The sequence below is a fragment of the Drosophila persimilis genome, unplaced genomic scaffold (assembly GCF_003286085.1).
Source record: "Drosophila persimilis strain 14011-0111.01,24,50 unplaced genomic scaffold, DperRS2 tig00000002-arrow-pilon, whole genome shotgun sequence".
Taxonomy (NCBI): domain Eukaryota; kingdom Metazoa; phylum Arthropoda; class Insecta; order Diptera; family Drosophilidae; genus Drosophila; species Drosophila persimilis.
The window spans coordinates 19401362-19427575 of NW_020825289.1; the positions used below are offsets into that span (position 1 = coordinate 19401362).

General features: G+C 48.8%; 8 protein-coding genes and 1 long non-coding RNA gene across 9 annotated transcripts; 6 read left to right on the top strand and 3 right to left on the bottom strand.

Annotated features, from left to right (window-relative positions):
• The first annotated feature begins 117 nt into the window (after positions 1-117).
• On the top strand, positions 118-4144 carry LOC6592815 (syndetin). Its single transcript, XM_002017576.2, has 10 exons — positions 118-222; positions 302-514; positions 576-893; positions 954-1811; positions 1883-2214; positions 2272-2437; positions 2499-2609; positions 2671-2994; positions 3051-3163; positions 3226-4144. Exons 1-10 carry the CDS (start codon positions 157-159, stop codon positions 3602-3604), a joined length of 2880 nt encoding a protein of 959 aa, XP_002017612.1. The 5' UTR covers positions 118-156; the 3' UTR covers positions 3605-4144.
• A 67-nt stretch (positions 4145-4211) lies between these two features.
• LOC6592814 lies at positions 4212-6115 on the top strand. The gene has a single exon (XM_002017575.2). It carries the CDS (start codon positions 4336-4338, stop codon positions 6094-6096), a length of 1761 nt encoding a protein of 586 aa, XP_002017611.1. The 5' UTR covers positions 4212-4335; the 3' UTR covers positions 6097-6115.
• A 3-nt stretch (positions 6116-6118) lies between these two features.
• LOC6592813 (larval serum protein 2) lies at positions 6119-8396 on the bottom strand. The gene has a single exon (XM_002017574.2). It carries the CDS (start codon positions 8379-8381, stop codon positions 6276-6278), a length of 2106 nt encoding a protein of 701 aa, XP_002017610.1. The 5' UTR covers positions 8382-8396; the 3' UTR covers positions 6119-6275.
• Positions 8397-8846: 450 nt separating this feature from the next.
• LOC113565204 lies at positions 8847-9576 on the bottom strand. Its single transcript, XR_003408523.1, has 3 exons — positions 9442-9576; positions 9060-9212; positions 8847-8998 (listed from the first exon to the last, which is right to left on the bottom strand). It is a non-coding gene; the product is annotated as an uncharacterized LOC113565204 (long non-coding RNA).
• A 1168-nt stretch (positions 9577-10744) lies between these two features.
• Positions 10745-11878, top strand: LOC6592812 (WD repeat-containing protein 5). The gene has a single exon (XM_002017573.2). It carries the CDS (start codon positions 10754-10756, stop codon positions 11789-11791), a length of 1038 nt encoding a protein of 345 aa, XP_002017609.1. The 5' UTR covers positions 10745-10753; the 3' UTR covers positions 11792-11878.
• A 256-nt stretch (positions 11879-12134) lies between these two features.
• Positions 12135-15100, top strand: LOC6592811 (sodium-independent sulfate anion transporter). Its single transcript, XM_002017572.2, has 9 exons — positions 12135-12260; positions 12601-12900; positions 12966-13190; positions 13263-13378; positions 13442-13745; positions 14015-14317; positions 14374-14519; positions 14582-14752; positions 14809-15100. The coding sequence occupies exons 1-9, from the start codon at positions 12245-12247 to the stop codon at positions 15013-15015; spliced, it is 1788 nt and encodes a 595-aa protein (XP_002017608.1). The 5' UTR covers positions 12135-12244; the 3' UTR covers positions 15016-15100.
• A 281-nt stretch (positions 15101-15381) lies between these two features.
• LOC6592810 (sarcosine dehydrogenase, mitochondrial) lies at positions 15382-18240 on the bottom strand. The gene is made up of 3 exons (XM_002017571.2): positions 16644-18240; positions 16444-16586; positions 15382-16383 (listed from the first exon to the last, which is right to left on the bottom strand). The coding sequence occupies exons 1-3, from the start codon at positions 18231-18233 to the stop codon at positions 15417-15419; spliced, it is 2700 nt and encodes an 899-aa protein (XP_002017607.1). The 5' UTR covers positions 18234-18240; the 3' UTR covers positions 15382-15416.
• Positions 18241-19290: 1050 nt separating this feature from the next.
• Positions 19291-22036, top strand: LOC6593051 (neurogenic differentiation factor 2). Its single transcript, XM_026986470.1, has 3 exons — positions 19291-19408; positions 19504-19874; positions 21654-22036. Exons 1-3 carry the CDS (start codon positions 19333-19335, stop codon positions 21954-21956), a joined length of 750 nt encoding a protein of 249 aa, XP_026842271.1. The 5' UTR covers positions 19291-19332; the 3' UTR covers positions 21957-22036.
• A 599-nt stretch (positions 22037-22635) lies between these two features.
• Positions 22636-26203, top strand: LOC6593050 (probable peroxisomal acyl-coenzyme A oxidase 1). Its single transcript, XM_002017569.2, has 8 exons — positions 22636-22993; positions 23845-24004; positions 24060-24352; positions 24412-24707; positions 24768-25384; positions 25444-25549; positions 25613-25765; positions 25825-26203. Exons 1-8 carry the CDS (start codon positions 22870-22872, stop codon positions 26083-26085), a joined length of 2010 nt encoding a protein of 669 aa, XP_002017605.1. The 5' UTR covers positions 22636-22869; the 3' UTR covers positions 26086-26203.
• Positions 26204-26214: the final 11 nt, after the last annotated feature.

A 26214-nucleotide genomic window follows, 5' to 3' on the forward strand; every position in this document is an offset into this window, starting at 1 on the left:
AAGAACATATGGTTGCAAGACCTGCAAGTGGGACCAGACTGCATAACTCTCCATGGCAGTGCTGGAAAACGTAGTGCTGCAGCGTACGGTCTCACCGTAGTGGGAGGGGAGGTGCAAAAGAAAAGTTGTTTTCCGCAGTTTCTTCATGGCTGCAATATGCAGAACTCCAAGGCCAAAATGGACGAATTTAAGTCGAAAGTCATGGACCTGCTGCACAAACAGGTAACAAAGAGTCCTTCAGGAAGCGGTGCACACTCGGTAGTTTGGGATGCACTCACCATGAAACTTATTACGCACACAGACGAATCGACAAATGAAAATTCCTGCCATGGGTTTCTCGGACTACTTCATCCAAACGGTGACAACTGATGCATCTCCCAACGATGAAGTGGATGCCACTGACGAAGCCTCGGCTGGAGCATCGAACGCACAAAGGTCGGACCAGGAAATCCTAGAGAGCATTGAAGAATGCTACTATAGCCCTGACAGTAATCCGCAGCTATATGAACTCAAGGTAAACTAGATGTTGAACTTTCGCCTGAATCGCAGTCTTCTCACCTTGCCACCTCCCGCAGAAAGTTCTTAGCGACGGCATCGACATCGAGCTTATCGAGGTCACCATTGCACAATTGCGCACACAACAAAAGGTATTGACCAAGCAGGTGCTGCAGAACATATTGGAGCAGCGCAATGCTTGCAGCAGTGAGTTTTCCGCCATCAGTGACACCCAAAAGAAGCTGGAGGAGTCGCTCTGGACGTGTCAGAAGGCGAGGTCCTATTTGAATTTCGCTCGCACAAACCTTACCACGACCAGTTTGGAGATACTCGCCAGTTATCGCAAACGGGAGGTTCTCAAAGAGGTCTTGGACACTCTGATGGCCATAAAGAAACTGGTACTACTAGACTTATTCTATAAATCAATTCAATGCTCATATAGTTTCAATATTTCCCAGCGCACAACTGATGTGGAGCTGCAGAAACTGCTAGCAGATCACAACTACAGCGCGGCGATTGCTCTCCTCCTGCAATGCAAAAGCTCTGCAGAGGCCTACATGCAATATAACTGCGTGCAGTCACTCTACAAGAAGCTGCAGGAGACTATGCTGCTCATGGAGTTTCAGCTGGATACGGTGCTGAATGAGATGGTGTTGAACTTTGATACGCGCAAGTATGCCAAGCTGCAGGAGGCCTACAAATTGGCTAACAAATCGCTCATGGCAATGGATCAGCTGCACATCAACTATATCTCGGCAATTCATTCGTCGGTCAACGCTGTGCTCCGGGGCTACAGCGACCCCAGCCATGACGATCAGATCAAGCCTCTCTACGAACAGTTGTGCGAGCAACTAAACTCTGAAAAGCTTATACCCTGTCTGATAAGCTTGTGCAAAACGTTCTGGACCATATTGGCCTCCTATTATCAGGTTGTGATGTGGCACAATAACTACAAGCTGTATGGCCACGAGGAGACCGACTCTCCCGATATATACATCCAGCAAAAGCTGAAAAAGGGGCAGTCACGACTCTGGAACGATATACTGACCAAAGTGTGCCTATTCCTGCAGAGCGCCAAGCTGACTGCGCTTAAGTACGACCAGTTCATCCAAGTAATGTCCATTGTGCAGCGTCTGAAGAAAGTGGGAGTGGAATTCTGTGGCGAGCAGTCGGAGAAACTAATTGATATCATGCAGCAGCAGAGCGAGGAGTTCTTCAGGCGGTATCACATTTGCTGTGTGGAAGAGATCTGCTTGTTCTTGGACAACGAATCATGGACGCAAGTCGACTCGTTTTCACACATCCTTCAACTGCCCGTAAGTGCCGCTGGAACTGCAACACCCGTTGAATTTTTCTTGATTCCTAATTTTATTCTCATGGATTTTAGGAATTCCGCTCGGTCCGTCACACGCTGCGTCGACACAAGTCCCCGACAACAGCGCTGGTGGCCTCCTCGAACAATTCCCCGATTAGCAACAATAATTGCGACGAGCTGGTTTCCGTGCACTCACAGGATGGTGGCAGCTCTATTTATGGTTCCTATGGCTACTTTTTGCGGTTCTCTGAGAAAAGTTCGCCCTTTGACGGCGGCCTGGATGCAGCCATGCTCGAGGAGGATATTCTCTCTGGCATTGTCGACGAGGCCTCCTGCTACTTTAGCGAGGAGAGCGACGACGAGCAGAAGAGTCTGCAGAGCAAAGAGTTTGACGATGCCAGCAAGTAAGTAACCTCAATTCTCTCATCCAAACCACTATCTCAAAGAAATCCTTCCATCAGCCAACTGCTGGTAAACAATACCGCCTTGAATGTGCTGCGCTGCCTTGGACGCTACCTGCAAATGTGCAAACTTCTGCACTGCATCTCTCCTAAGATTGTGTCCTGCATGCTGGAGCTTATTGATTTTTACGCGTTCGCTGTTCACGAGATCTTTGGCAAGGACGCGGTAAGTAAGAACCTAACAAATGAAAAACTTGTATTACAAATAAATACTTTTTCATATACAGCTGGTGCCCACGGACAATATGTATACCCCCCGGCTGGAGCGACGGTTGCGCTCCGTGGAGGCGAATGTTTTGCCACAGATCAAGCTGTGGCCGCTTAATTTTTCCTCTCTGGTATGGATTGGTTTGTGTGATCTGGGTTTTGGGCGCAATCTTATAATCAATCCCTTTCTAGGCCAACAACGAGCTGGCCAATCCAGACACTCTTTACGGTCTTCCTCAGCGCATTGTGGCAGTGGAGTCAGGACGCAGCATGTTCCAGCAATTCCATATTCTCCAGCACTACCTTAATCACCTTTTGCCCATTGCCGACCGTCCGCTGTTGGTGGGCTATCTGGAGTATAGCGATTACATGTTGGATTTGGCCAAACCAGTTTACACCTGCGTCACCTCACGCGTCATTGATCTATCGGCTATACTGGCGCAAATGGCCAAGGTCAAGTGGGATGTGAATCATGTGATACACCAGCATAGCAGCTACAGCGACGTGCTGAATCGGGTATGTGGTAGAGGGCATCGAATTGCAGGCAATCTTCTCTAACAAATTATTTGCAGAACATACAAAGCTTTGCCATGTGCCTGGAGGAGACGGCCAAAGAGGTGGCTGTGCCTAGCAAGCACGTTTGGAATTCCATGGCCCATGTGGCCACGCATCTGCTCGTAGAAGGGTAAGCTGTCGACTGCAAGATTCCCACAATGTAAAACCCTTAACTAAAATCATCTCATTTAGCTTTTCCAATGTGAAGAAATGCTCGGCCGGAGGACGAGCACTGATGCAATTGGATTTCGCCAACTTTATGTCATTCCTTGAGCTTATATCGAATCAAAAGTACCCCCAACACCGCTCGTATGTGGATGTGTTCATCAAAACCTATTATTTCTCACCGGAACAATTCGAACTGTGGATCGAGCAGCAGCGGCAGGAGGACGACTACTCCGCCAAACAGTTGACAAACCTAATACAGTGCATCTGTGCCAGTGACAAGCGCACAAGGCAAAGGCTTTTGCAGTTACTGGACGGTCCAGCAATGGCCAATGGGGGGACGCCGACGACAACGCCACAAAAGAACCGCTCCAGCTCCGGGTCGAATCTGAGCAGTGTTATCTGAGACCCCATGATGATTTTCACATATATATTTATTTTGTTATAACCCATTGCTAACCGATTCGGTTCAACCCAACCCTTTGTTAGTAGAGCAATCTCGTGACATTCTTTTGATGTATTTAACATTCCGTTTAGTGCAAATTAACATTGTGTTATTGGCTTACGACCATATATAGTTTAGTTACTTAAGCGATCTCCATGATGTACTTCGTTTCGAATTTTCCAAATCTTTGAATCTCTCATAATTTCCCTATCTCAATACAATTCGCTCTCTATTCGCTCTCATATGCAACACAATTGGCGACTATCCGTGACTTAAGTACCTAGAGAAAGCATATATATATAATATATAAAGAAACACACGTATTGTTAAGATGCATAAACAGCTATTTATTATTAACCTAATTACCTAATTGTAATATTTACTTGCAGAAGGCAACGGACAAATAATTGTAATAGAGCGCCGCTCAATCAATAGAAATCGATTTGATTCGCGCGCTTACCACAAATACACAAAAACACGAATACTAAATAGTTGTAACCACTAACAAAGATAACATATTTTGGGATATGCATATTACAAAGAAAACTACGAATGTCTTATCTTATCGGGGGCGTGAATCCCGCATCGCGCGCACCGCACCTTATTCTTGGCCAAGAAACGCCCCCGTCTGAATGGGCCCAGCATATAAATATATTCGGTCATCGTTGTCTGCTCCACACTAACCATCCGCCATGTGGACTGTCCTGAGCCATTTGTTACTCCTTTGGGCTACCGCAGTAGCCTCAGGATCCACTGCGGACTTTATCAGCAGCATGGCCAAGGAGTCTTCGCTGGCGATGCTAATCATCCGCTATGACTACTGTCCAGACGCCTGGCTAGCTGAACTACTCGCGTCGCTCTCCCTCCCAGTGGTGCTGCAGGCCAGCAGTGCTCAGCCTCCGCGCGAGGAGTTTTCCCGTGCACTGCACATTATGTGCCTGCCCGGGGCTGGTGATGGGCAGCATGAGGAGGAACTAGTGCAAGCTCTTGCCACTTCGCTGGATGACAGACGCAGCGAGAAGTGTTTAATATATCTGGCCAATAAATTTCCCCATCTCGCTGCAATAAACCAAGTGCTGCGACACTGCTACGAACTGAAAATGCTCAACGTGGTTGGGCTAAGGGCGGCCGATGAGCAGCGCTTCTACTACCGCTACCTTCCATATCCCGGGTTCAGGATAGAGCAGCGTTCGTTGCAGTCGTCGCCCATCTTCGACCTGCTCTTTCCCAACATGCGGGGTGAGCCGCTGATTGTAATGCCCGACCAATGGCACCCACGTTCCGTTGTCTATGTGGACAGACATACGGGGAAAAAGGTTCTCGCTGGATCTGTTGGACGATTTGTCCGCACCCTGGTCTGGAAACTGAATGCTACCATGCAGTACGCCCAGGCTGTTACCCCGGGTCGCTTTCTCCACGCGAATGCCTTGCAAGATCTTGTAAACCGGTTCCCCATCGATGTGCCGGCCAGTATTTCCTTGATAAGCCAGGCGGAACAATTGCCTCACATTAGTTATCCCTTTGAGTTGACCCACGTGTGCCTGATGATTCCCGTGGCAAATGAGATTCCTGTGCGCGACATCTACCGTCTCCTGAGCAGCGCTAAAAACGTTATCATTGCTGTTGCCATTGTTTACGCCTATGGCCTGGTGCTCACCTTCCAAAGGCGCCTGGATGACCGGGAAGTGTACATTGTGGACTTCCTGCTTAACGACAGAGCTCTGCGCGGAGTCCTTGGACAGTCCTTCAAGATAACTAGCCAAGAGAACGGCTCCTCCTGCAAGTGGATCTACGTAATGCTTGGCATTATTGGCCTGAACATCAGCTGCATCTTCGAAGCGGCCCTAGAAACGATGCTGGCCCACCCACCGAGGCAATTCCAGCCACGCAGCATCGCTGATGTCAGACGTGCCCGTCTGCCCCTTGTCGCCGTTGAAGAAGATCTAGATTCTATCGCCGATCTCCATCTTCCCGTTCTGACCGTCAATGCCAGTGAGTACAACAGGCTGCGAGATGACGCGAATGCCAGCTACGTCTACCTCGCCTCGCGGCTCCACTGGACCCTATTCGAGAACCAGCAAAAGTACTTTTCGCGAGAGCTTTTCATCTACTCCAAGGACGCCTGCCTGATGTCGCTGGCACTGCTCACCTTTAAGCTGCCCAAGAACTCCTGGTTTGAGGCGCCCATCAGCAAACTCATTCTGGAGGCGAGGGCCAACGGCCTCTATCAGTATTGGGTGGGGATGCACCACTACGACATGTCTATCGCCGGTGTCGCCAGCTTGCGGGATCTCAGCCTGGATCAGATTCATCGGGAGGCTCATCAAACTGGCACTGCCTTGCGGCTAATTGATCTGCAATGGATTTGGCTAGCATATGGACTTCTGACTCTGATGGCCGTGCTTCTATTCATCCTCGAGATCGGTTGCCAGCGTGCTGCTCTAAAACAATAGTGCTTACAAATCGATTCTTAAATTTGTGTTCGGAATTAGTTTATTGTTGAATGGTGGCAAGGAAGGTGTGGACAACTTGGAAGTGACATTGAATTGATCTATGGGGTTTGGGTGCAGTGGATTAATATTAATAGATTAGAGTGGAACACAGGTGATTGCATCCGATTCCGTTCGTTTGTCTAGGCCACATTGGTGTGCTCGTCACGGTGGAAGATCTTCACGTCGAAGAACTTGAAGTTGTGCACATCGAAGTAGTAATCGTGCTTCACTGGGCGATTGAAGGGGAAACCGAAGGGCAACGCATCCACATAGCGGGACCCGTGACCAATGCCGCAGCTGATGATTGGATCGTAGCCGGTGTACTGGGCCACGGCAGTCTCATGGAAGGGATAGACCATGTAGAAGAACTGGTAGACCTGGCCGCCCTTCTTGCCCTTTGGCAGCATCATACGGTTGGGGACACCGCAGTGGGCCTCAGACTGATCCAACTTGAACTTGTAATCGCTGACGGAGGCATCCATCAGCTTTTGGTACAGCTCCAGGTAGGTGGTGCGATCGTTGACCCAGATGAAGAAGTCGCCGCTGTTGCGCTTGATGTGAGTGACGCCGGCATCCAGATGGACCTTGAAGTGGTCCAGCTCGAAGAAGTTCTGGTAGTTGTGCTCGAGTGGGATGACGTGTCCGTGCTCGTCGTATTTGGGTCCAATGAAAACCTTCACAATGGCATCCTGGGCCTTGTCGGCGCTGACGTCCAGGGTGAATTCGAAGGGCTTGTGGTTCAGGCGATGCTGGCGCGCCTTGATCACGTAGCTCACACCGTTGTAGTGTGAGTTGCGTCCGAAGGAATACAGGCTATCGTGGCTATCCTGAACAACGGGCTCAACATTAACAGCATTGCTGATGTCGGCATCGAAGTACTCGAAGTAGGTGGTAAGGCTCTCGGGCATGTGAACGGCATCGATCTTGACGCCCTCGAATTCGTAGTCGTGTTTCTTGTACTCGGGGAAGGTCTCCATGAGGTGCCAATAGTGGCCGACCAGGTTCTTGTACACTTCGTAGAACAGGGGGTCGCGGAGCGACGTGTCATAGTGCATGAAACGGCCGGGGAAGCTCTCATAGTGCTTGCCGACTTGGTGTCCTCCGTTCACGATGTGACGGTACTCCTTGTCCAGGCTACCGTAGAACTTCTTGTCAATGCTGTCTGCATTTCCCTGAATGATATTTCCCAGCTGGTTGATCACCTCCACATCGAATTTTTCGTTTTTGTGAATCCAGTCCATCACACGCTGTGTGTAAAGCTCAACTTCCTGGATGTGCTCGATGTTGTGCTCATGGTAGAAGCTGTGGTGGTTGTCGCGGTGCCAGTCCGGAACGCCATTGTAGCTGCGAAGGGCGCTGTAGTAGCCGGAGGCGACCGGTTCGTACATGTTGAATGTGGGTACCTCGCCCATGTCGTTGGAAAGACGCTCCAGATACCAGCGGGCGAGCAGCTGCCAGTGGGTGTACAGGTAGAGCTCTCCGCGACGGTCCTTGTTCAGCACATGGTGCTCCGAACCCTTGGTCCAGAACGGGTAGTCGAGGTTGTAGTAGTAGTAGAAGCTGTTGAAACCAACATCCTCCAGGAAGTATGCCAGCTCGTGATCGTAGTTGAGGTTACCGTAATGGTTCGAGTAGTTCGACTTGAGCACCACATTGTAGATGTTGTCCATTTTCTTCACGTGGTGGAAGCCGTGCATCTTGTAGTGCTCGGCCATCTCCAGGGTCTGGCCGCCGAAGAAGCTCCAGGGATGGATCTCGTAGTGAGCCGGCAGGATGATGCCCTGCATGTCGTCGCGGGCGATGGTGACAACGGTGAAGGCGTAAACAAACAGCTGCTTGTTCACGTGCTGGCGGGCCCAGAAGACAGCGTGCTGGAAGGTTTCCCAGTTCTTGGCAAAGTAGAAGAGGCGCACCAGACCGACAGCGTATTCCTCATGGCGCTCGTACATCACGGACCACACCTGATCGTCATGGAAGGGATGGTGCTGCCAGAGCTCGAAGAAATGCTCCAACAACTCGGGGTGATGGTAGTCGCCCACATGATCCCATGGCTTGTATTCGGCGTAGGTGGCAGGGTACTCACTGACAAAAACATCGTCCTGGTAGATGTGCTGCAGCATGTCGAAGACAAACTTTTGCTTTCCCAGGAAGTCCTTGTCGGCCACTTTCGACTCAATATGCTTGGCATGGCAGCCAAGTGCCAGCAGTGCCACCGAAATAACTGCGATCGCCGTGAACGACTTCATCTTGCGGAATCATACCTCTGCTCCGTTTCCAGCCTGCATTTATACCCAGCCAAGCCGTAGCGTCGGCGATAGCGAGATTTGCACTCCGGCCATTGGCATGTCGCTTTGTAGCCTTGACATTGTGCGAGATCCGTTCGACCCCTGCAATTGCACCGGTCCGAATTGCAAGTGATAAGGCATACGATTGTAGCGCTGGATCGGAATCGGCCCATCTATCGGCCAATGACGGTGCTTAAGCGGCCAGGCAGGCCCTTCTTACAATCAATTACATAAGCGAATCAGGTTACATTGATGCCAGATCACCTGTTGATTGGACGTTGCCAGGCAGCCGCTTAATAAGATTACAGATTGTTTGTGCATCGACAGGTCGCCCTATGGCTAAGGTCATAGGCATCAAGCGGTGCTAAAAATAATCAAAATTGCAAATTTTAATCATAGAACAACAAGAGTAGACAGCAAAGAGCATTGAATCATCACCAGACACATTGTCCAATTCCATACATGGCCAAATAATGCGCAATGGAGAATGGGTCTTCCTCCCTCGAATATACACACATACACATACATATGTGTGAGCAAATATTGCAGATAGTTTGAGCCATCGCTGCATGTAATCTCTGATGAGTAATTTTTGTAAGCTATAAATAACAATAGTAATAATAATACAATAAAACATACATAATCATCGAGAACTTCAATTGGAGACATATGTATCACCCATACTGTCGCTGTCACTTTGTTCCAGTCCCACCTGAGGGCGACGCGCCATCTAGCGGAAGTCCAGGGAGGCTCGATGGTGTATGGTGACATCGGGGGGAGCTGGAGCCGTTACTGGGGATATAAGGAATAGAATAGGATTAGTTATATGTATTAGTAAGGGAAAAAGGGATAAATAGGAGTGAAAATATTAGAAAACGTGGATTGGATTATGGAAATCGTGGAGCGTGGACGGAAGAGTAACGTCGAAATTTGCAATTTTGTGCTTAAAACAGAAAGTTTGAAGTGAGTACAGAAAAAAGCGGGCGAGAAAATAGGTTGTAATACAGAAAATTTTACTAACAGCCGGCAAGGAATATAGCCACCAGAACCGGGCCAGAAGGTTTCCTGGAGAGGAACACTGGAGTTCGAGAAAGTCGACTGCAGAGAAGAATACTGTCCAACGTGAACCTGAGTACGGTTTAGCTGCCAGGGCGATTCTAGCCACACCGCACGATCGTTGCATCGTTGCATTTGATGTCCCGAGAAGTAGTATGTCTCCCTTTTTGTCTACATTTGGCGGGACAGGGGAACTACCCAGCCCTGTGGTCGACTCTAGCCGGCATTGCCCCCTGGGAAACAAGCCAAGTGTAACAACTTGTGAGATATTTCAGATCATCGATTTCATCTTTACAAGGAACTCAATTTCCTCTTGGTTGTGCCGTTTTCTAAACTCAATTCGGTGTAAATTTAGCATATTATTTTGGTGGTTGTAAATTTGAAAATTCCCGCTTTTTTCATACTTTTGTAGTAGAGTTGCCGCTGTGTTGCATCTGCGACCGGGCTATCGATAGTCGACTTCAATAGTCGGACATTATACCGATGATAATCAATTTTTAAAACGATTTAAAACGAAAATAGTAAATATTATTTGTACTCACCATAAATATATTATTTAAGCTGCACAATCGGATTAGATTATCAGATAATTAATTGAAATTTTTTACAATTATCACGAAAAGTTCACTGACTTTTTATCGCACGTCTCAACGTCTACACCTTTCCTTTGTAACTTTGGTGGAGTAGATAGCAGCGTCAGCATATAATTAGGTGACAAATTGCCGGCATACGGTGGGATGGAAGTCTGAGGAATTTGTTTAATGTTTGATTAACAAGTCTACGCAGAATAGCATGCTGTCCAAATAAACCGCCCAATCTCCAAATATGTACTCTCATTGCAAATTAATTGCTGTTGTTGTTTGCTCTTCTCTGAATGTATCATTATTTTTTATACCTAGTTCTGAGTAGGCGTGAATTTCTCATACACTGCGCGAAAACAAGAGAAAGCAATTCAATTTACGCACTATCACACTTCAGTTTGAATTTTTCATAAAACACGCATTCGCCTGTGTAGCTGCAGCACGTTACGTCACAGTAAAAGCCGAGCCTTTCCGGAACCTAGTGTTGAGTGTTGAACAACTTTGTTAGATTGACAAACACTTTTCGTTTCTGCCAGGTTTTTTTTTTCGGTAAGCCGGTTGTACAAATTATATATTGCGCATATAAAGTAAAGTTTTCTAATATTCAGGTGCATTTCTAATGCTTCAATGATGTCTGCAGAAAAGGAGACTAATGTGTCTACATTTCTGCGACCGAAAGGTGATGATGCTGCCAAAATGTCTTCAATTTGTGCAGCTTCGGCTGCAGCTACTGTTCCAACTACATTAGCTGCTTCCGATCAAGGAGATGAGAAAGCCTTCAAGATGCCAATGCCGCCAGGCGCTGCTGCCAAGAATAAACCCAACTACCGACTCCTTAAGGGCGCAACGGAGGGCCACTTAAGCTGCGTCTCATCGGTAAAGTTCAGCGCGGATGGCGATTATTTGGTAAGCGCATCCGCAGACCGTTTGCTCAAGTTGTGGGATGTACGCACAATCCAAAGTTATCAGACGCTGGCAGGACACGAGAAGGGCATCAACGATGTAGTGTGTTCACAGAATGGAAAACTTATCGCCAGTTGCGGCGACGACAAAACGGTTAAGCTATGGGACTCGAATAGCAACAGTTGCGCCAAGACCTTGCAGGGACATTCAAACTGTGTATTCTGCTGCTGCTTCAATCCGCAGACAAATCTCATTTTGTCTGCCAGTTTCGATGGTTCGGTGCACTTGTGGGATCTCCGAACTGGCAGGACTCTCAAGAGTTTGGCCGCTCATGGGGATTCCACTACATCTGTGGACTTTAACCGCACCGGCAGTCACTTCATTACGAGCAGCCACGACGGATTCATACGAATGTGGGAATCCGCCACCTTCCACCTCGTGAAGACGCTCTTGACTGACGACGACAACCCCGTGGTGGGGCATGCAAAGTTCTCGCCCAACGGCAAATACATACTGAGCTCCACCTTTGACAACACCCACAAATTGTGGAATTACGAAAAGTCAAAGGTTCTGCGCAGGTATACCGGACACAAGAACGAGTGCTACTGCCTGACCGCCAACTTCTCGGTAACGGGCGGGATGTGGATTGTTTCGGGCAGTGAGGACAAATCGATATGCATCTGGAGCCTGCAGACGAGTGAGCTGGTCCAGAAGATTGACACCAACGGCGACTTGGTTATTTGCACCGACTGTCATCCAAAGGAGAACATCATTGCCACTGGTTCCCTTGAGAAGCCCTTCACCGTCAAGGCATGGAAGAGCTGTGAATAACCAGACGACCAGAAGAGAATTACCCTTTAAACGCCTACAACGAGTTCCTTAATCCGTAAATCGAGCAAATAAACTGATTCAAATTGACCCATAAGTGTTTCTTCTAAGAGCGGCATTGCCATTGAGCAGACACTGCGACGATACCTCTGTGTAAACACTTGTTAACAAGATAAGCTTGTACCTGCTCTTGTAAATCATATATGGCCGGTATACACCGGCAAACAGAAACGCATGCCCTCCCTATCTCAGCCAGACGGCCATTCGGCCAGTCGACAAGTTGTCGAGTCAGGCCGGAGCTGATGGAGAGCGTCATTCAAGTCTGGAACGGCGTATAGAGCGGTCGCGTTTGGTCCCTAGTTATCGCTTGGTGTTTGCTCTTCCTACCCACTCTCTGTCTTTCTATTATTGTTTCTACACGCAATTCGCGAGATCGAAACAATCAACTAATCCGCGATGAGGGCGGACGAGGGTGAGTTGGCTGCCTTAGCTGGTTCCCAGGGGTTTCCCGGATGCATTTGTCTAAAGGTTGAACGCTGTTGTTAGGTCAGTTTCGAAAAGACAGGGGCGATCGCATGCTTGTGGAAATTCTCACCAATAAAATCAATTATGGCCAATCGAGAAAATACGTGCCAATTCATAAAAGTGTATCGTGGAGGCTTATCTATCTTCTAGGGAAGTCCAACTGATAAGGTAGCGAGTGCTACCAAGGAAGATTTAATGGTTTGATTTCTATCTCCGTGGGGGGTTATCAGAATGTACCAGCGAATGTAGAGTGGAATCTAATCGGAAATTCATTCCCTGACCTGCAGATCATCTGTACAGGGAGCAGCTTCCGAGCATGGGCACTCTGATCAGCGACAGCGGACGGAAGCTGTGTCGCCCGGCGACCATCACCAACAAGTTGCCCATACTCCAATGGCTGCCCCGCTACCGGATCGAGTACGTGATGCAGGACTTCATAGCAGGTTTCACCGTAGGACTAACAACCATACCTCAAGCCATTGCCTATGGGGTGGTGGCTGGCCTGGAGCCACAGTACGGTCTGTACTCGGCTTTTATGGGCTGCTTCACCTACATTTTTTTTGGCTCCTGCAAGGATGTCACAATCGGTAAGGGTCCCCTGTCCACGCTTCTGTCCAGCCACGGGAAACTCATTTTACACTTCCGCCCGCAGCCACAACCGCCATTATGGCTCTGATGGTCAACCAGTATGCCACCATCAGTCCAGACTACGCTGTGCTAGTGTGCTTCCTGGCCGGTTGCATCGTGCTCCTCCTGGGCCTGCTCAACATGGGAGTGCTGGTGCGCTTTATATCGATACCAGTCATCACAGGCTTCACCATGGCGGCGGCCACCACCATCGGCAGTGCCCAAATTAACAATATAGTCGGCCTCAGCAGTGAGTGGGAATACATTTAGCAGCATTTCAGCAGCAGGCTAATTTGGGTTATTATTATTCTGCAAAAAATAGGTCCATCTAACGATTTGTTGCCGTCCTGGAAAAATTTCTTCACCCACTTGCCTTCGATTAGAAAATGGGACGCCCTGCTGGGTGTGTATTCCCTCATATTCCTGCTTCTCATGAAGGTATACTCCCGCAATAGGCAACCAAAATAGTAGATCATAAACTAATCTATGCATGTTGCACAGCAAGTGAAGGACATCAAGTGGGGCAACCGTATATTCTGGAAGTACCTGGCCCTATCGCGAAACGCCTTGGCCGTGATCTTTGGCACGTTCCTTGCGTACATTCTTAGTTGCGATGGAAACCAGCCCTTCCGCGTCACTGGAAACATCACAGCGGGCGTGCCACCCTTTCGACTGCCGCCCTTCAGCACCACCGTCGATGGAGAGTACGTGTCCTTTGGCGAGATGATCAGTACAGTAGGCGCCTCTCTGGGCTCCATACCGCTGATATCGATTCTGGAAATCGTGGCTATATCCAAGGCATTTTGTAAGTACCAATTCAACTATTCAGTCGCTCGGCAACTGTCACATCAACCCTCTCCCAATATTAGGGAAAAAGAGAAATTTGTTTCCAACAACACATTCTCGTAACGTAAAGCCCATGCTGGTATACATATGTACAATAACTTGTTTTGTGCATTCTCACTGTATGAATCATCCGATCGCGGCGGTTGTTCTGTGTGAATCGGTTGATAATATCATTCAAGTCTAGAGCTGAGTTCCATATCTTATAAAAACCCGCAATTGCATTCACAGCCAAGGGGAAAATAGTGGATGCATCGCAGGAGATGGTGGCCCTGGGCATGTGCAACATTATGGGCAGCTTCGTTCTCTCCATGCCAGTGACGGGCTCATTCACACGCACGGCAGTCAACAATGCCAGTGGAGTGAAGACGCCTCTTGGCGGAGCCGTCACGGGTGCTCTCGTGCTCTTGGCATTGGCCTTTCTCACCCAAACCTTCTACTACATACCGAAGTGCACGCTGGCGTCCATCATCATAGCAGCCATGATATCGCTGGTGGAGATCCACAAGATTGCGGACATGTGGAAGTCGAAGAGTGAGTCGTTTGTGAGCTTAGCCCGGCTGATTCTAACCCAATTCGTGTTTTTGCAGAGAAAGATCTGTTCCCGTTTTTAGTCACAATTATCACCTGCATGTTCTGGAGCCTGGAGTATGGCATTCTCTGCGGCATTGCCGCCAACATGGTCTACATTCTGTACAGCAGTGCGCGTCCCCAAGTCTACGTCAGATTTGAGAAGGTAGGCCAAAAACGCCATTAGGTTGATAGCCCCCAAATCTTAACGTATCCAACTCCCTCCAGATAAATGGGCACGAGGTGAGCGTGGTGGATGTAAAGCAGAAGCTCGACTATGCCTCCGCGGAGTATCTAAAGGAGAAGGTGGTTCGCTTCCTGAACCAACAGAACGGTGAAACTAGTCTGGTCGTGATCAAAGGCGAGGAGATCAATTCCATCGATTACACAGTCGCCATGGTAAGTCTTTGATTGACCCTTTGATTGTCCGCCTTTTCTAATGCAATCTATTGCAGAATATTGTCTCCCTGAAGGAGGATCTGAACGCCCTCAACTGTGCTCTCATCTGCTGGAAGTGGAACATTGCCTCCGCCGGCGTCGTTTGCCGACTCAAGAACGATATTCGCCCCATCTTCAAGTTTGATCAGACTCTCGAGGAGCTGGTGGCCTCCCACTTCGACAGTCCTTCCAACTCAGCCTCGACGGTGTCGATTGAGGCCTAGGAGCCACCCTTAGCTAAAACAGTATTTGCCTCAGAACAATTACTTAATATTGGAATAAGAAATAAGATGCATGCTCTTTACTGGCGACAATGTGTCTGGCGGATCGGGAGAGGAGAGGGCTATAGAATTACGTCTGTTGTCTGGTCTTCGAAGAAGGCTGGCCCCATGTCATAATAGTTGGGCCACAGAATTAATTGAGCCGTTGACCGCAACGCCTGCGACCTTTCTTCGAAACCTCGAATAGTGCCTCGGAGAAATGTAATTTATGGCCTTCTACAGGCACTTCACATCTCGAGTACCTACACAAATATAGGGAGAGAGAGCGGCAGGGAAAGTCCTTTCACCACCAGCGAGTTCTCAGTCTAATTCTCGGAAGACAAAGGTTCAACTTTAATTACGGATTATGATGCGTCTGCCGTCGTTTGGTGGTAGTTACCGAGAACCCGTTGTCCGGTAGGATCGAATGGGCTGCGCAAGTGACAGTCCGCCCGGTATCGCTTGCCCAGAATGTCTAATTCGTATTGGCCGCTCTTCACGTAGTCGGTTTCAATGGTGTGTCCATCTGGTCGCTCGATGTAGGCCTGTCCCAGGGATTTGCCGAGTGCATAGGCGTACTCTGCCCGTCGCAGAATCCCCACTGGCTCCCCATTGCGGTAGACTCCCTCAAGGCCCCAAATAGGAACATCCTCCTCCTGCAGCGTCAGATAGACCAAGCGCTTCTTGACCCCTTCGGAACGTTGCCGGTCGATGGCCGCCTTGCCACGGTATTCGCTGCCGCTCTTGCGGCATGTAAAGCCCAGACCAGCCTCTAGTGGGGTGTCGTCCGGGCGAAGATCGAAGCTCCACAAATGGTAGCCCTTTTCACTGCTCAGGGAATAGAGAGCGCGGTAGCCAGCGTTGCGCAGACCCCGAGATGCCCCAGCAGCTATAAGGGATTTGTAGACGGCGACACAATCGGCCTTGGGCACGTGCAATTCGTAGCCCAGCTCTCCCACGAAACTGACCCGCAGGAGGCGGAGGCCGATGCCATTGCACTTGGCCAGCCGCGTGCAGTTTGGCGGCAGCTTCTCGTCGGAGAGTTCACAGTCCAGCAGTGGCTGCAAGATCTGGCGACTGTTGGGGCCTTGAATCGAAATGACGCCCATTTCAGCAGTTAGGTCCTTGAGACTGGCCTCGAATCCCTTCCTGCGAATCTCGTCCTGCAGTGTGCTGTACGTGTAGTAAGCCGATGCACCGCCGGCCACTATGTAGTACGCTTGACCGCTAAACTTTGGATCGTAGATCTGGCCCGAACCGGAAGAAAGACGGGTTATGGTCACGTCCGCTTCCACGCCGCCGGCTGCATTCAGGGCGCAGGTGTAGACAGTTCTGGAACATATAAATATTGATCCGGTGGTCTCTAGGGCGCTTCACAGGAGAATGACTTACTTGCTGGGGTCACGATTCGTGTTGGCGGAGAAGAGCCAATCCGCCGCCTGCTGCGCCTGCGGTCCCTCGAGCAGCAGTTTGGCGAAATAGCTCATGTTGAAGACCACCGCATTATTTCGGCAAGCCAACGCTTCCGACTTGATCTGACAGCGATATTAGATGTATAGTCACTCTCAGAATCCATAGGGATCCACACTCACCAGATCGTGATGCTCTGAGAATCGACCGTACTGGAGATCGCCTTCGAGGACCTGCTCGTAGACGATGTCCCGATTGCGGGAATGTCCGTAGCTGCCATACCAGTCGTATGGCTGGACGGCAGCTCTATCAGCTCCTGAGGGCAGGAAGTAGCCGGGACGCTCCCAGCCCTGCTTCTCCTCCATGACGGCGTTGGCCAGAATCATCTGGTCGTGGAGCGGATCCTTCTGAAAATCACGGCCGGCCAGCGGCTGATCGTACTTGAACACCATGCTGTAGTTCTTCACGTAGCTCTCGTGCGACTTCTCCCGTATCCACTGGGTGGCGCATCCCTGCTCGGGTGTGAAGCGACGCAAATCAAAACCAAACATGGGCAGATCCGGCTGGCCATTGAGAATCCACAGGGCGGTCTGTTCACCACAGCCTCCGCCGAACATCATGCCTGCCGAATTGAAGCCGCAGTTGTGATACAGTCCGTTCAGGACAGGATCGGGTCCCATTAGAGGCTTGTGGTCGGGTGTGAATGACTCAGGGCCGCAGACAGTGCTCTTTACGCCGTACTTGGCATAGCTGGGGCACAGCTTCTGGGCACCCTCAACATGCGTCTCGAACACCGACCAGTCCAGCTCGTAGAGCCCAAAGTGAAAGTCCTTTGCCACCGGATCCAGCAGGATCGGGTTAGGCTCATAGCCACCCATGCAGATGGCATCGCCCTGGATGCGGAAGTATGTGGAGTAATCGTGGTCCCGGATATTGGGCAGCCCACGCACTCCTGGTATCGATTCGGAAACGATGTAGGCGTGCTTCATAGGCACCAGCGGTAGGTGGGAGCCGTGCTTGGCCACCAGATCCCGGCCCCAGACTCCTGTGGCATTTACCACTCTCTCCGTTCGTATGTTGCCGTAGGGTGTTGCCACGCCGACTACTTTTTTGCCGCGCGATGTCTGCTCCAGGAGAATGTCATCGACTCCGCAATTCTCGATCACCTCTGCGCCTCGATTGGTGGCCGCTCTCTTCAAGGCCGCACACAGCATGGCCGGATCCATGACACCATCGCCGGGTGAGTAGAGGGCGCCGATGAAAGCAGAGGGATCGAGGAGGGGGAACAACTTCTGTGTCTCCTCCGGACCAAGGATCTGGTTCTCAATGCCCAGAGCAGATCCCACGGTGGCCAGGCGCCGGTACTCGTCCAGCCTCGTCTCGTTGTGGGCGATGAAGAGGCCTCCGTTCTGTATCCAGCCAGGATCGAGGCCCGTTTCCGACTCCAGTTGCTGGAGCATTTGGCGCGAGTTGGCAAGCAGCTGAATATCGACATCATTGGGGCGCAGACGCCAGAGCAGGCCCGCAGTGTGCCAGGTGGTACCGGCTGTGAGTTGCGCACGCTCCAGAAGCACTGCCCTCACCCCACGCCGCGCAAGATGATACAGGGTATGACATCCTGCCGACCCGCCACCGATTACAACCACATCCGCCGATGCTGGCAGCGTCCCCGTCGGTGATCCTGCCCCTCTCTGCTGGCTGAGGGCTCGCGCGGGCCTGAGGACGATATCCTTCCGGGCTGATGTCTGATGCAAGATGCGATGGCGCCACATTTCAAGATGCTGCCTCTCACGACGAATTCAGTGAAAACACTAAGCCCTAGGCCCCGGATTTCGAGGCCAGCACGATCCCGGTTGGGTCTTGATAAGCTTTGTCGATAAGTTTGCTGAACCTTGGGGTCGCCATTCTCCTGATAAACTCAGATTCAATGACGTCGCTCGTCGATAATGAGGGACACTGATCAAGGCAAGGCACAGATGTGGATGGGAAAACTATTCCTCTCCGCTGTGGCACCCGGAATCTAATCTCAGAAGTGTGCCAAATACTAGTTTCGGACTAGGATAGGTCAATAGACATTGTAGTTTTCCCGCTCAGAGAATAAGTACAATACAATACGATTATGGAATTATAGTGGAATAAAAAGCAACATAAATCAAACTCCCTAAAGTCAAACCTTCAACAGGATACATCGGCTAAGTATTATTACTACTCCATCGACCCACAGAGGTCACTATTGTGGATCAATCACTTAAGCTCTGTCCTTATGCAGGATGCATACACTCGCAGAGGAACCCCAGGATTATGATCACTCTTCACCGCCATTAAATGTTTTGTCTTAAGAGCTGTGCTGTGTACCAGGTGGTTCCAGCTGGAACTGGGAGCTTGGCACGCTTCGCACTCGCTTATCGCAGTATCCTTCAGTGTGGTGTGGGATGGGATGGGTGTGAGAACTCTTAAATAAACGCCATCGGATAAACAACAAACAGTCGATTCATTTTGTTTTTCCGAACCGAACTAAAGTAAAGCAAACCAAACCGAACCAATGTGGTGGCAGCCAGAAGCAGGAGAGAGTGCCGAGATCGCACCATGTGTTGGCTCTTCCGCCAATTGCAGGCGGTTCACGGAGCGGGGCACCGCCTACAAGTGCCAGAAATAGATGGGTCGGAGAATAGAGGAAAGTGCTCAAAAAGGAGGATTCTCTCGTGACCCTCCACAGAAGTGCTCTAATTGTCGTTCAGATCGGACCTCGTTCGTGTTCGGTTTCGGGTTTTACTTTCACATTATACGAACCCCATACCATACGTAGAGTTTGTCCGTGGATTTATATATCCACATTGTGAAGAGTGCTTTTTAGTGACCATTGATCACATAATGCCACGCAAGAAGCGTTCCTCCAGCCCCCTGGATTTCTACGATGACGACTTTGATGAGGATGCCAGCTCGCAAAGTAAGCAAAACTCCACTGTCCCTGGAAGCCAATTACGTCACCCGTGTCACAGTCATAGGCAATAGTATGCTCATGAGCTCCATTCCATTATTTAGGCTCCCAACCGCCGGTGCAACGCAATGCGGCGAATGCCCGGGAGCGGATGCGTATGCGGGTCCTGTCAAGCGCGTACGGACGTCTGAAGACCAAATTGCCCAACATTCCGCCCGACACGAAGCTCTCAAAGTTGGACACGTTGCGTTTGGCGACGCTCTACATTAAACAGCTAATTACGGCAGTCGAGACTGGCAGCCACAGCCATAGCCACAACCACAGCCACTCGAATACCGCCGGAATGGATGCCCTGGACACGAGTCACATGCCTGAGGCGTCACACGGTTGCGGCAGTGGTGGGGCCAACGTAGGAGCAAGCCTAAGCGGAGGCGGAGGCAATTTCCATTTCCACAATGGAGGACACAGCGGCATGGTAAGTGTCATTGCAATCTAATCTGAGCGATCTCTCTCGATCCGATCCCAGTCCATGCACAAGATAAGTGATGTCAGTGGCACCACTTAACGCTGCACCCACCATGCATTCATGGACTTATGAATGGCATCACCAGCAGCTGGGTATCGTCAATGCCATGCCTGACAGGTGTCATAAGCGATCCGATCTCCTGTGATAGGTATAGTTGATCATCATTATAAAACTGAGTGTCGGTAGAAGCATTTAGGCCAATTAAACGGGATACATCATGTCAATGAGGTCTTAATAGGGATAGATTTCTTTTATATATGTATATAATGTATGTAAATATTGTCTCTTCAAATTGGACAAAATTCAGAATCTATATCTCTGCATAATCCTGTCAAAATCGACGTCACACCCCTTTTATCTCCTATATTGACGAATCCTCTTATAGTTGGAGCCGACGGCGTTTTAAGGCGTCAGTGTAATTCAAATGTACATCCTATATTCTATATACACTATAAAGATTAGATTGGACTATTCTTTGTCCTTGTTTCCATCTTTAAATGGCCACAAGACATAGGAGTCGAAGACACATATACTTGCATATCTATTGGGCAACATCTGCTCGAAGGCTGCGATGCTGTGGAAGTATTTCCACCTTCTGTATTCAGAGGTGCTCCCCGTCCCCATCCCCAGCCCCAAGACTTACCCAAACCCGAACCCCATACCCTGTCCAGGCCAGTCGGTGGCAGTCAGAATAGAGTCAGAGCGGCCCCCCACTAGAAGAACATTCAAATCACATTTTGTGATTTCAGTTTGCCTTGCTTTCCTGTAATCCGATACTTTTGTGAATTTCAAAAATATTAAATATGAGTGACAGGCTCATGGAGACTGTCTGCGGGCGGGCGGGGGCGATAGACGGCAACATTAGTTAGTCTTTGCTTTATTTTTAAAAATGCTCGACTTTGATGCGCCCAAAGTGAATGACATCCAAGGGAAAAGTGTCGCCGCGTCGGATCAGAGCAGACCAGACCACAGCAAGGCAGAGAAGAGCAATTTTCTCACTTAGCTTGGATAATTGTAATTAAAAGTTGTCTGTCTAACCAGATTAGAAACTCTAGATGTTCCAATATTCTTCTCCAAACGGAATGGCATGAGGTTTACACAATCTGTCCGTACAGATTCATGGCATACATACCGCTCGCTACTTATCCAAATAGAAGCAATTGTTTACTCAATTGAATGCGTGAAAATATCAGCAAATATTTCCCCGCCTTGTGCCCATATGGCAGCAGATCTCTCATGAGATGGGATCGTTCCAGTCGCAGTCTCAGTCCCTTTTCCGTTCCAGCACCCTAATTTATCCCACACTCACGCACGCGCCGCTAAAAAGTTGACATGTGAATGCTGATGATCAGCAGCAGCGTCGCGTCTGCTGGGAATTTACATACGTAACGTAACCCATTGGCTCGGTTTCTCTTCCCTGGCGTTATTTGTGCTCGATCCCTTCGCATAATCGTGCAGGCCCTATGTAGATATATGGCTGCAATTGGGTGTCTTCTGTCCGCAAGTGTTTGGCTGTTTATGTTTTTATAGATTCGTTAATGAGGCTGTTATTTTTGATCTATGAAAACATTTCCAAGAGGAGCCACTAAAAACAATCAAAGTTGTATAAACAAACAATGGCGCTGTCGCTGTCGGTTCGGTTGTCGTCATATTGTTCCATTTATAGCTATGCGGTTTTCCTCTGCCTACATGATTTATGAAAACATCCACATATCCATTTCCTTTCAGAGCTGGCCCTTTGAGTTCCATCAGAGCAATCGCAGCCTGCCTTTTGGCTCCTCCCGCATGGACTGGCAGTCGCTGCAGTCCCAGTCATACCCGAAATCCGCACGCAGCGAGTTAGACGTTCCGGCCGCTCTCAGTTACGCCCAGATGCAGGATTCACATGGGCACTGGTATCCTTCGGATATGAACCAGATGGAGGTGACGGCCACAATCAATGGTTGTGCCTATGAGACGGCTACAGCGGGAATGGGACAGCACCAGCGCGGCATAGCAATAGCTACTAGCCATGCCCATGGTTTACAATAATGCATTTACATGAATTTATGAATGTTGTTCTCACTCAACTCAAGCCAAATGTAATTTACTAACTATTCGTATTTGTATTAAATCGTGATTTAATTATAATTGTACTTAAACTTACGAAAAACGTATCATAATTAAGGCCAAAGATTTATATTTTACATTTAAAGCGAATATATGTCTTTAATCAACACTGAATTTCGAATATTCGCGCCAAAGTTGGGCACGACTTTTTTCTGTACTGCAGCCATGGTAATTTGGAGACCCTGGTAAACAGCTGATTGCACAAACAAAGAGCATTTGATCAACAAAAGCAGATGAGGGTAATATTATGTTGACCACGATATATATATACCCTTTAGCCAGCGAGGGAAGACATTTCACAGGTAGTACATGTATAATAAAATAGAAACCGAAATTATTGAACGGGATAAACGTTTCAGTGGATATATGGAGCAATGGATTAAGTCTCAGTGGAGTCCTAAAAAAGACTGGTGGTAGTTGTTGGGCCAACGCGACGACAAAGTCTTAATAATATCCATTCATAGAGTATTGTCTTCGTGTATTTATTAAATGTAGCACAACAACAATCGCAAGTGGATTTACTCACAATTATTTCGACACAAAAAATATTACATGTATTCGCTCACATACGTCGAGGCGCGGTTAAAGTTCACGTTGGAGAGCTGGGATTTTCGATTAGATTTCGAATTTGCTTAGAACTGCAGATAATCGTAATTTACTTTTGTCCACTCCACAGTTACGCTACTAGTCCGGTAGCACTTAACAAGCACTTAAAAGTTGTTTCTTTAGTTAGTCAGTACGCGCTCTCCGACGAGGACGGAAGCTTTGTTGTGCACACGACGTGAAACCAGTCCCGGGAATCGAGAACCTGTTTTTTTACGAAACCTGCATCGAAATGCCATCTCAAGAAGTGAATCCCGATCTCCTGAAGGAGCGCAACACAGCTACCTTTGATCCCCACGAGTTTGCCGTCTTCTGGGCTGGTGGCGAGGAGAGATACAAAGAAAAGAAAAGCCTGGGTAAGCTCTGCTCTTATAAAATAGATACTCATGGACGAGAGTACATACATATGTTCGAACATGTGCATGCATACAGATGTACTTACTCGCTTGTATGGGTGGGGTACGCTGTGCCATTCACTGGAGAAACTTAACTGGTCGGTTAATAGCAGTACTCCCTGCTCTAGCCGAGCTTGGCGCAATCCAAATCGCGTTTCACAATCGTCAGTGCCAGAAAAATTGCGCCAGAAGCATGACGGAGCAAAACAATAATATACATTTGTTTGAAACTGATAATCCAATTCTGGATTTGTTGAAGACTTTCTTATCATCAATGCAACTGTGTAGTTTTTTCTTTTCTCCCCGCATCAGACCTTTCATCGAAGTCTTTGTTTTGATTAGCCCCTTCTTCGGCTCTCCATTCATTAGTTTGCTGCACGCTTTTGCCGAGTTCATTAATTATGCACATATTCCCAATGACGAACAGTCTACTAAAACAGAATCGTAACCTTTAGGCCAAATTATCTCCAGCTAGAGCAGCTACAGCAGCTTTACTCTGCGGGTGTTAATCTTTGCACTTTGTCTCCGATTCTTGATAAATCAGAATAGCCGTGTACTTTGGATGTTTGATTTTATAGCGTATGAACTTGTTTGGAGCTGCTCCTATTTCATTGTATTTATAGAGTCACTTGAAATAACTCTATTGCGAACAGCTGATAGGCTTATCTGGCAGATTTGGCTTAGCTGAACAGAGCACAATAAATGGCCAAAGGACAAGCTGTTAACATCAGTCAATTAATACCACTGATAAAAAATGAAATCCATTACAATATTATCATCAAGACGTTTATTGATTTGTAATCCTAAAATAGAAAAAATGTTTCTCGAGGACCCGGCATTGAAGGATGACCTACCAATCTCCTACCTGTCGCACAAGGAGCTGTACGAGCACAGCCTACGCAAGGCGTGCATCATAGGCGAGAAGATACGGAAACTCCGTGCTGAAGGCGAGGATGGCGTCGATACCTACAAGTAAACAGTCTATAATTAATCGCAGTTCATGGACTCTATCTTCGATACTTTCTAGTGCGCTGCTTGGTGGCTCTCTGGGCGCCGCCATATTGAAGGAGGGCAATCCTTTGACCCTACACTATGTGATGTTTGTGCCCACCATCATGGGTCAGGGCACTATGGACCAGCAGGTGGAGTGGCTGAGCAAGGCATGGGACTGCGAGATTATTGGAACCTATGCTCAAACAGAGCTAGGACATGGAACCTTCTTGCGGGGTCTGGAGACTCGCGCTGATTACGATGCCAGAACCCAGGAGTTTGTCATAAACACACCTAGCCTTAGTGCCTACAAGTGGTGGCCGGGAGGCTGTTAGTATACGACAATAGTACGACCATCTCTTCCAAATTCAAAACGATTCCATTCACAGTGGGTCATACGGCAAACCATGCTGTTGTGGTGGCTCAACTATACACCAAGGGCGAGTTCCGTGGTCTGGCGCCGTTCATTGTCCAGCTGAGGCACTCGGACACTCACGAGCCTCTGCCTGGTATCGACATCGGCGATATTGGTACAAAACTGGGTATGAAGTCCGTGAACAATGGCTATCTGGGTCTGAAGAATGTCCGCGTTCCTCTGAACAATATGCTGATGAAGAATCAACAGGTTCTGCCGGACGGCACCTATGTGGCGCCCAAGAACAGCGTTCTCACCTATGGAACAATGGTATTAAAGGATTAAATCTGAGTTTAAGACCTTGCTCTAGCATTTATATAATAATTCTAGATGTTCGTTCGATGCGCTCTGATTCGCGACACTGCCCAGAGTTTGGCCAAGGCATCTACCATTGCCACAAGGTACTCGGCGGTGCGCCGACAGAGTCCTATCGATCCAAATCAGCCGGAGCCACAGATCATGGACCACACCACCCAGCAGCTGAAGCTGTTCCCCCAAATAGCCAAGTCCATTGTATTCAAAACCACCGGTGATGGTATTTGGAACATGTACAACGTCTTGTCGGGGGAGATCGAGCAGGGTAACCTAGACCGCCTGCCCGAGATGCATGCCCTGTCCTGCTGCCTGAAAGCCATCTGCAGTGCTGACGCCGCCGCTGGTGTGGAGATCTGCCGTCTGTCCTGTGGAGGCCATGGCTACATGGACTGCTCCAATTTTCCGACCATATACGGCATGACAACCGCTGTCTGCACGTACGAAGGTGAAAACACAGTAATGTTGCTGCAGACTGCCCGGTATCTGGTTAAGGTATACGGCCAGGCATTAAACGGGGAGAAGCTGGTACCAACAGTGGCCTACATCAATGACGCGCTAAAGGAGAGGCAGTTTGTTAATTTCGATGGTTCCCTAGAATCCATTGTCAAGGCCTTCCAGTTTGTGGCCGCCAAGTAAGCGAATCCCCAGGTCTCTGCTATTAAATCTATCTATGATTATTTTCACTATGCAGCAAAATCCGTATTGCCTATGAGCAGATTGAGCAGCGTCGTAGACAGGGCCACAGCACCGAAATGGCAGCTAATCTGAGCGGAACCTTTTTGACTGCAGCGGCAGACGTAAGTCAATATCACAATTTTAGTTGAGCCATATAATAAAGGTAAATAATTTGATACATGCAGCTCCATGGACGTGCCTTCCTGGCCGAATCAGCCTATACGGAACTGTTGGCCGTGTCGCGACAGGTTTCACCAGCGCTGGCCGATGTCCTGAAGGTGGTGCTGGAGCTATACCTAGTTGATGCCTGTCTCAATCGCATTGGCGACTTCTTGCGCGTAAGATGTTCAACCGTTTCGAGATCTGAATGTTTTACTTCACTTCCAAATGATTGCAGTTCATCGACCTCACAGACAAAGATGTCACAACGTTGGAGATTCGCCTGCAGAACTGCCTGAAGCAACTGCGACCAAATGCCGTCACCTTGGTGGACAGTTTCGATTTGCATGATCGCGTTCTGGACTCTGTACTGGGGGCGTACGATGGTAACGTCTACAAGCGCATATTCGAGTCGACCAAAAAGAATCCGCTCAATAAGGAGCCTGTGAACGAAGCATTCCACAAGTACCTGAAACCCTTCATGAAGGCACACCTCTAAACACACTTATTAAGTGGGTTATTTGCCCCCTATTGTTACTCTTGTAAATATATTGTTGTGCAGTTGAAATTAGGCAGTAAAGTTATACTCGCACGAATAAATTAGTCATTTTTAGGTATTCTACAAAAG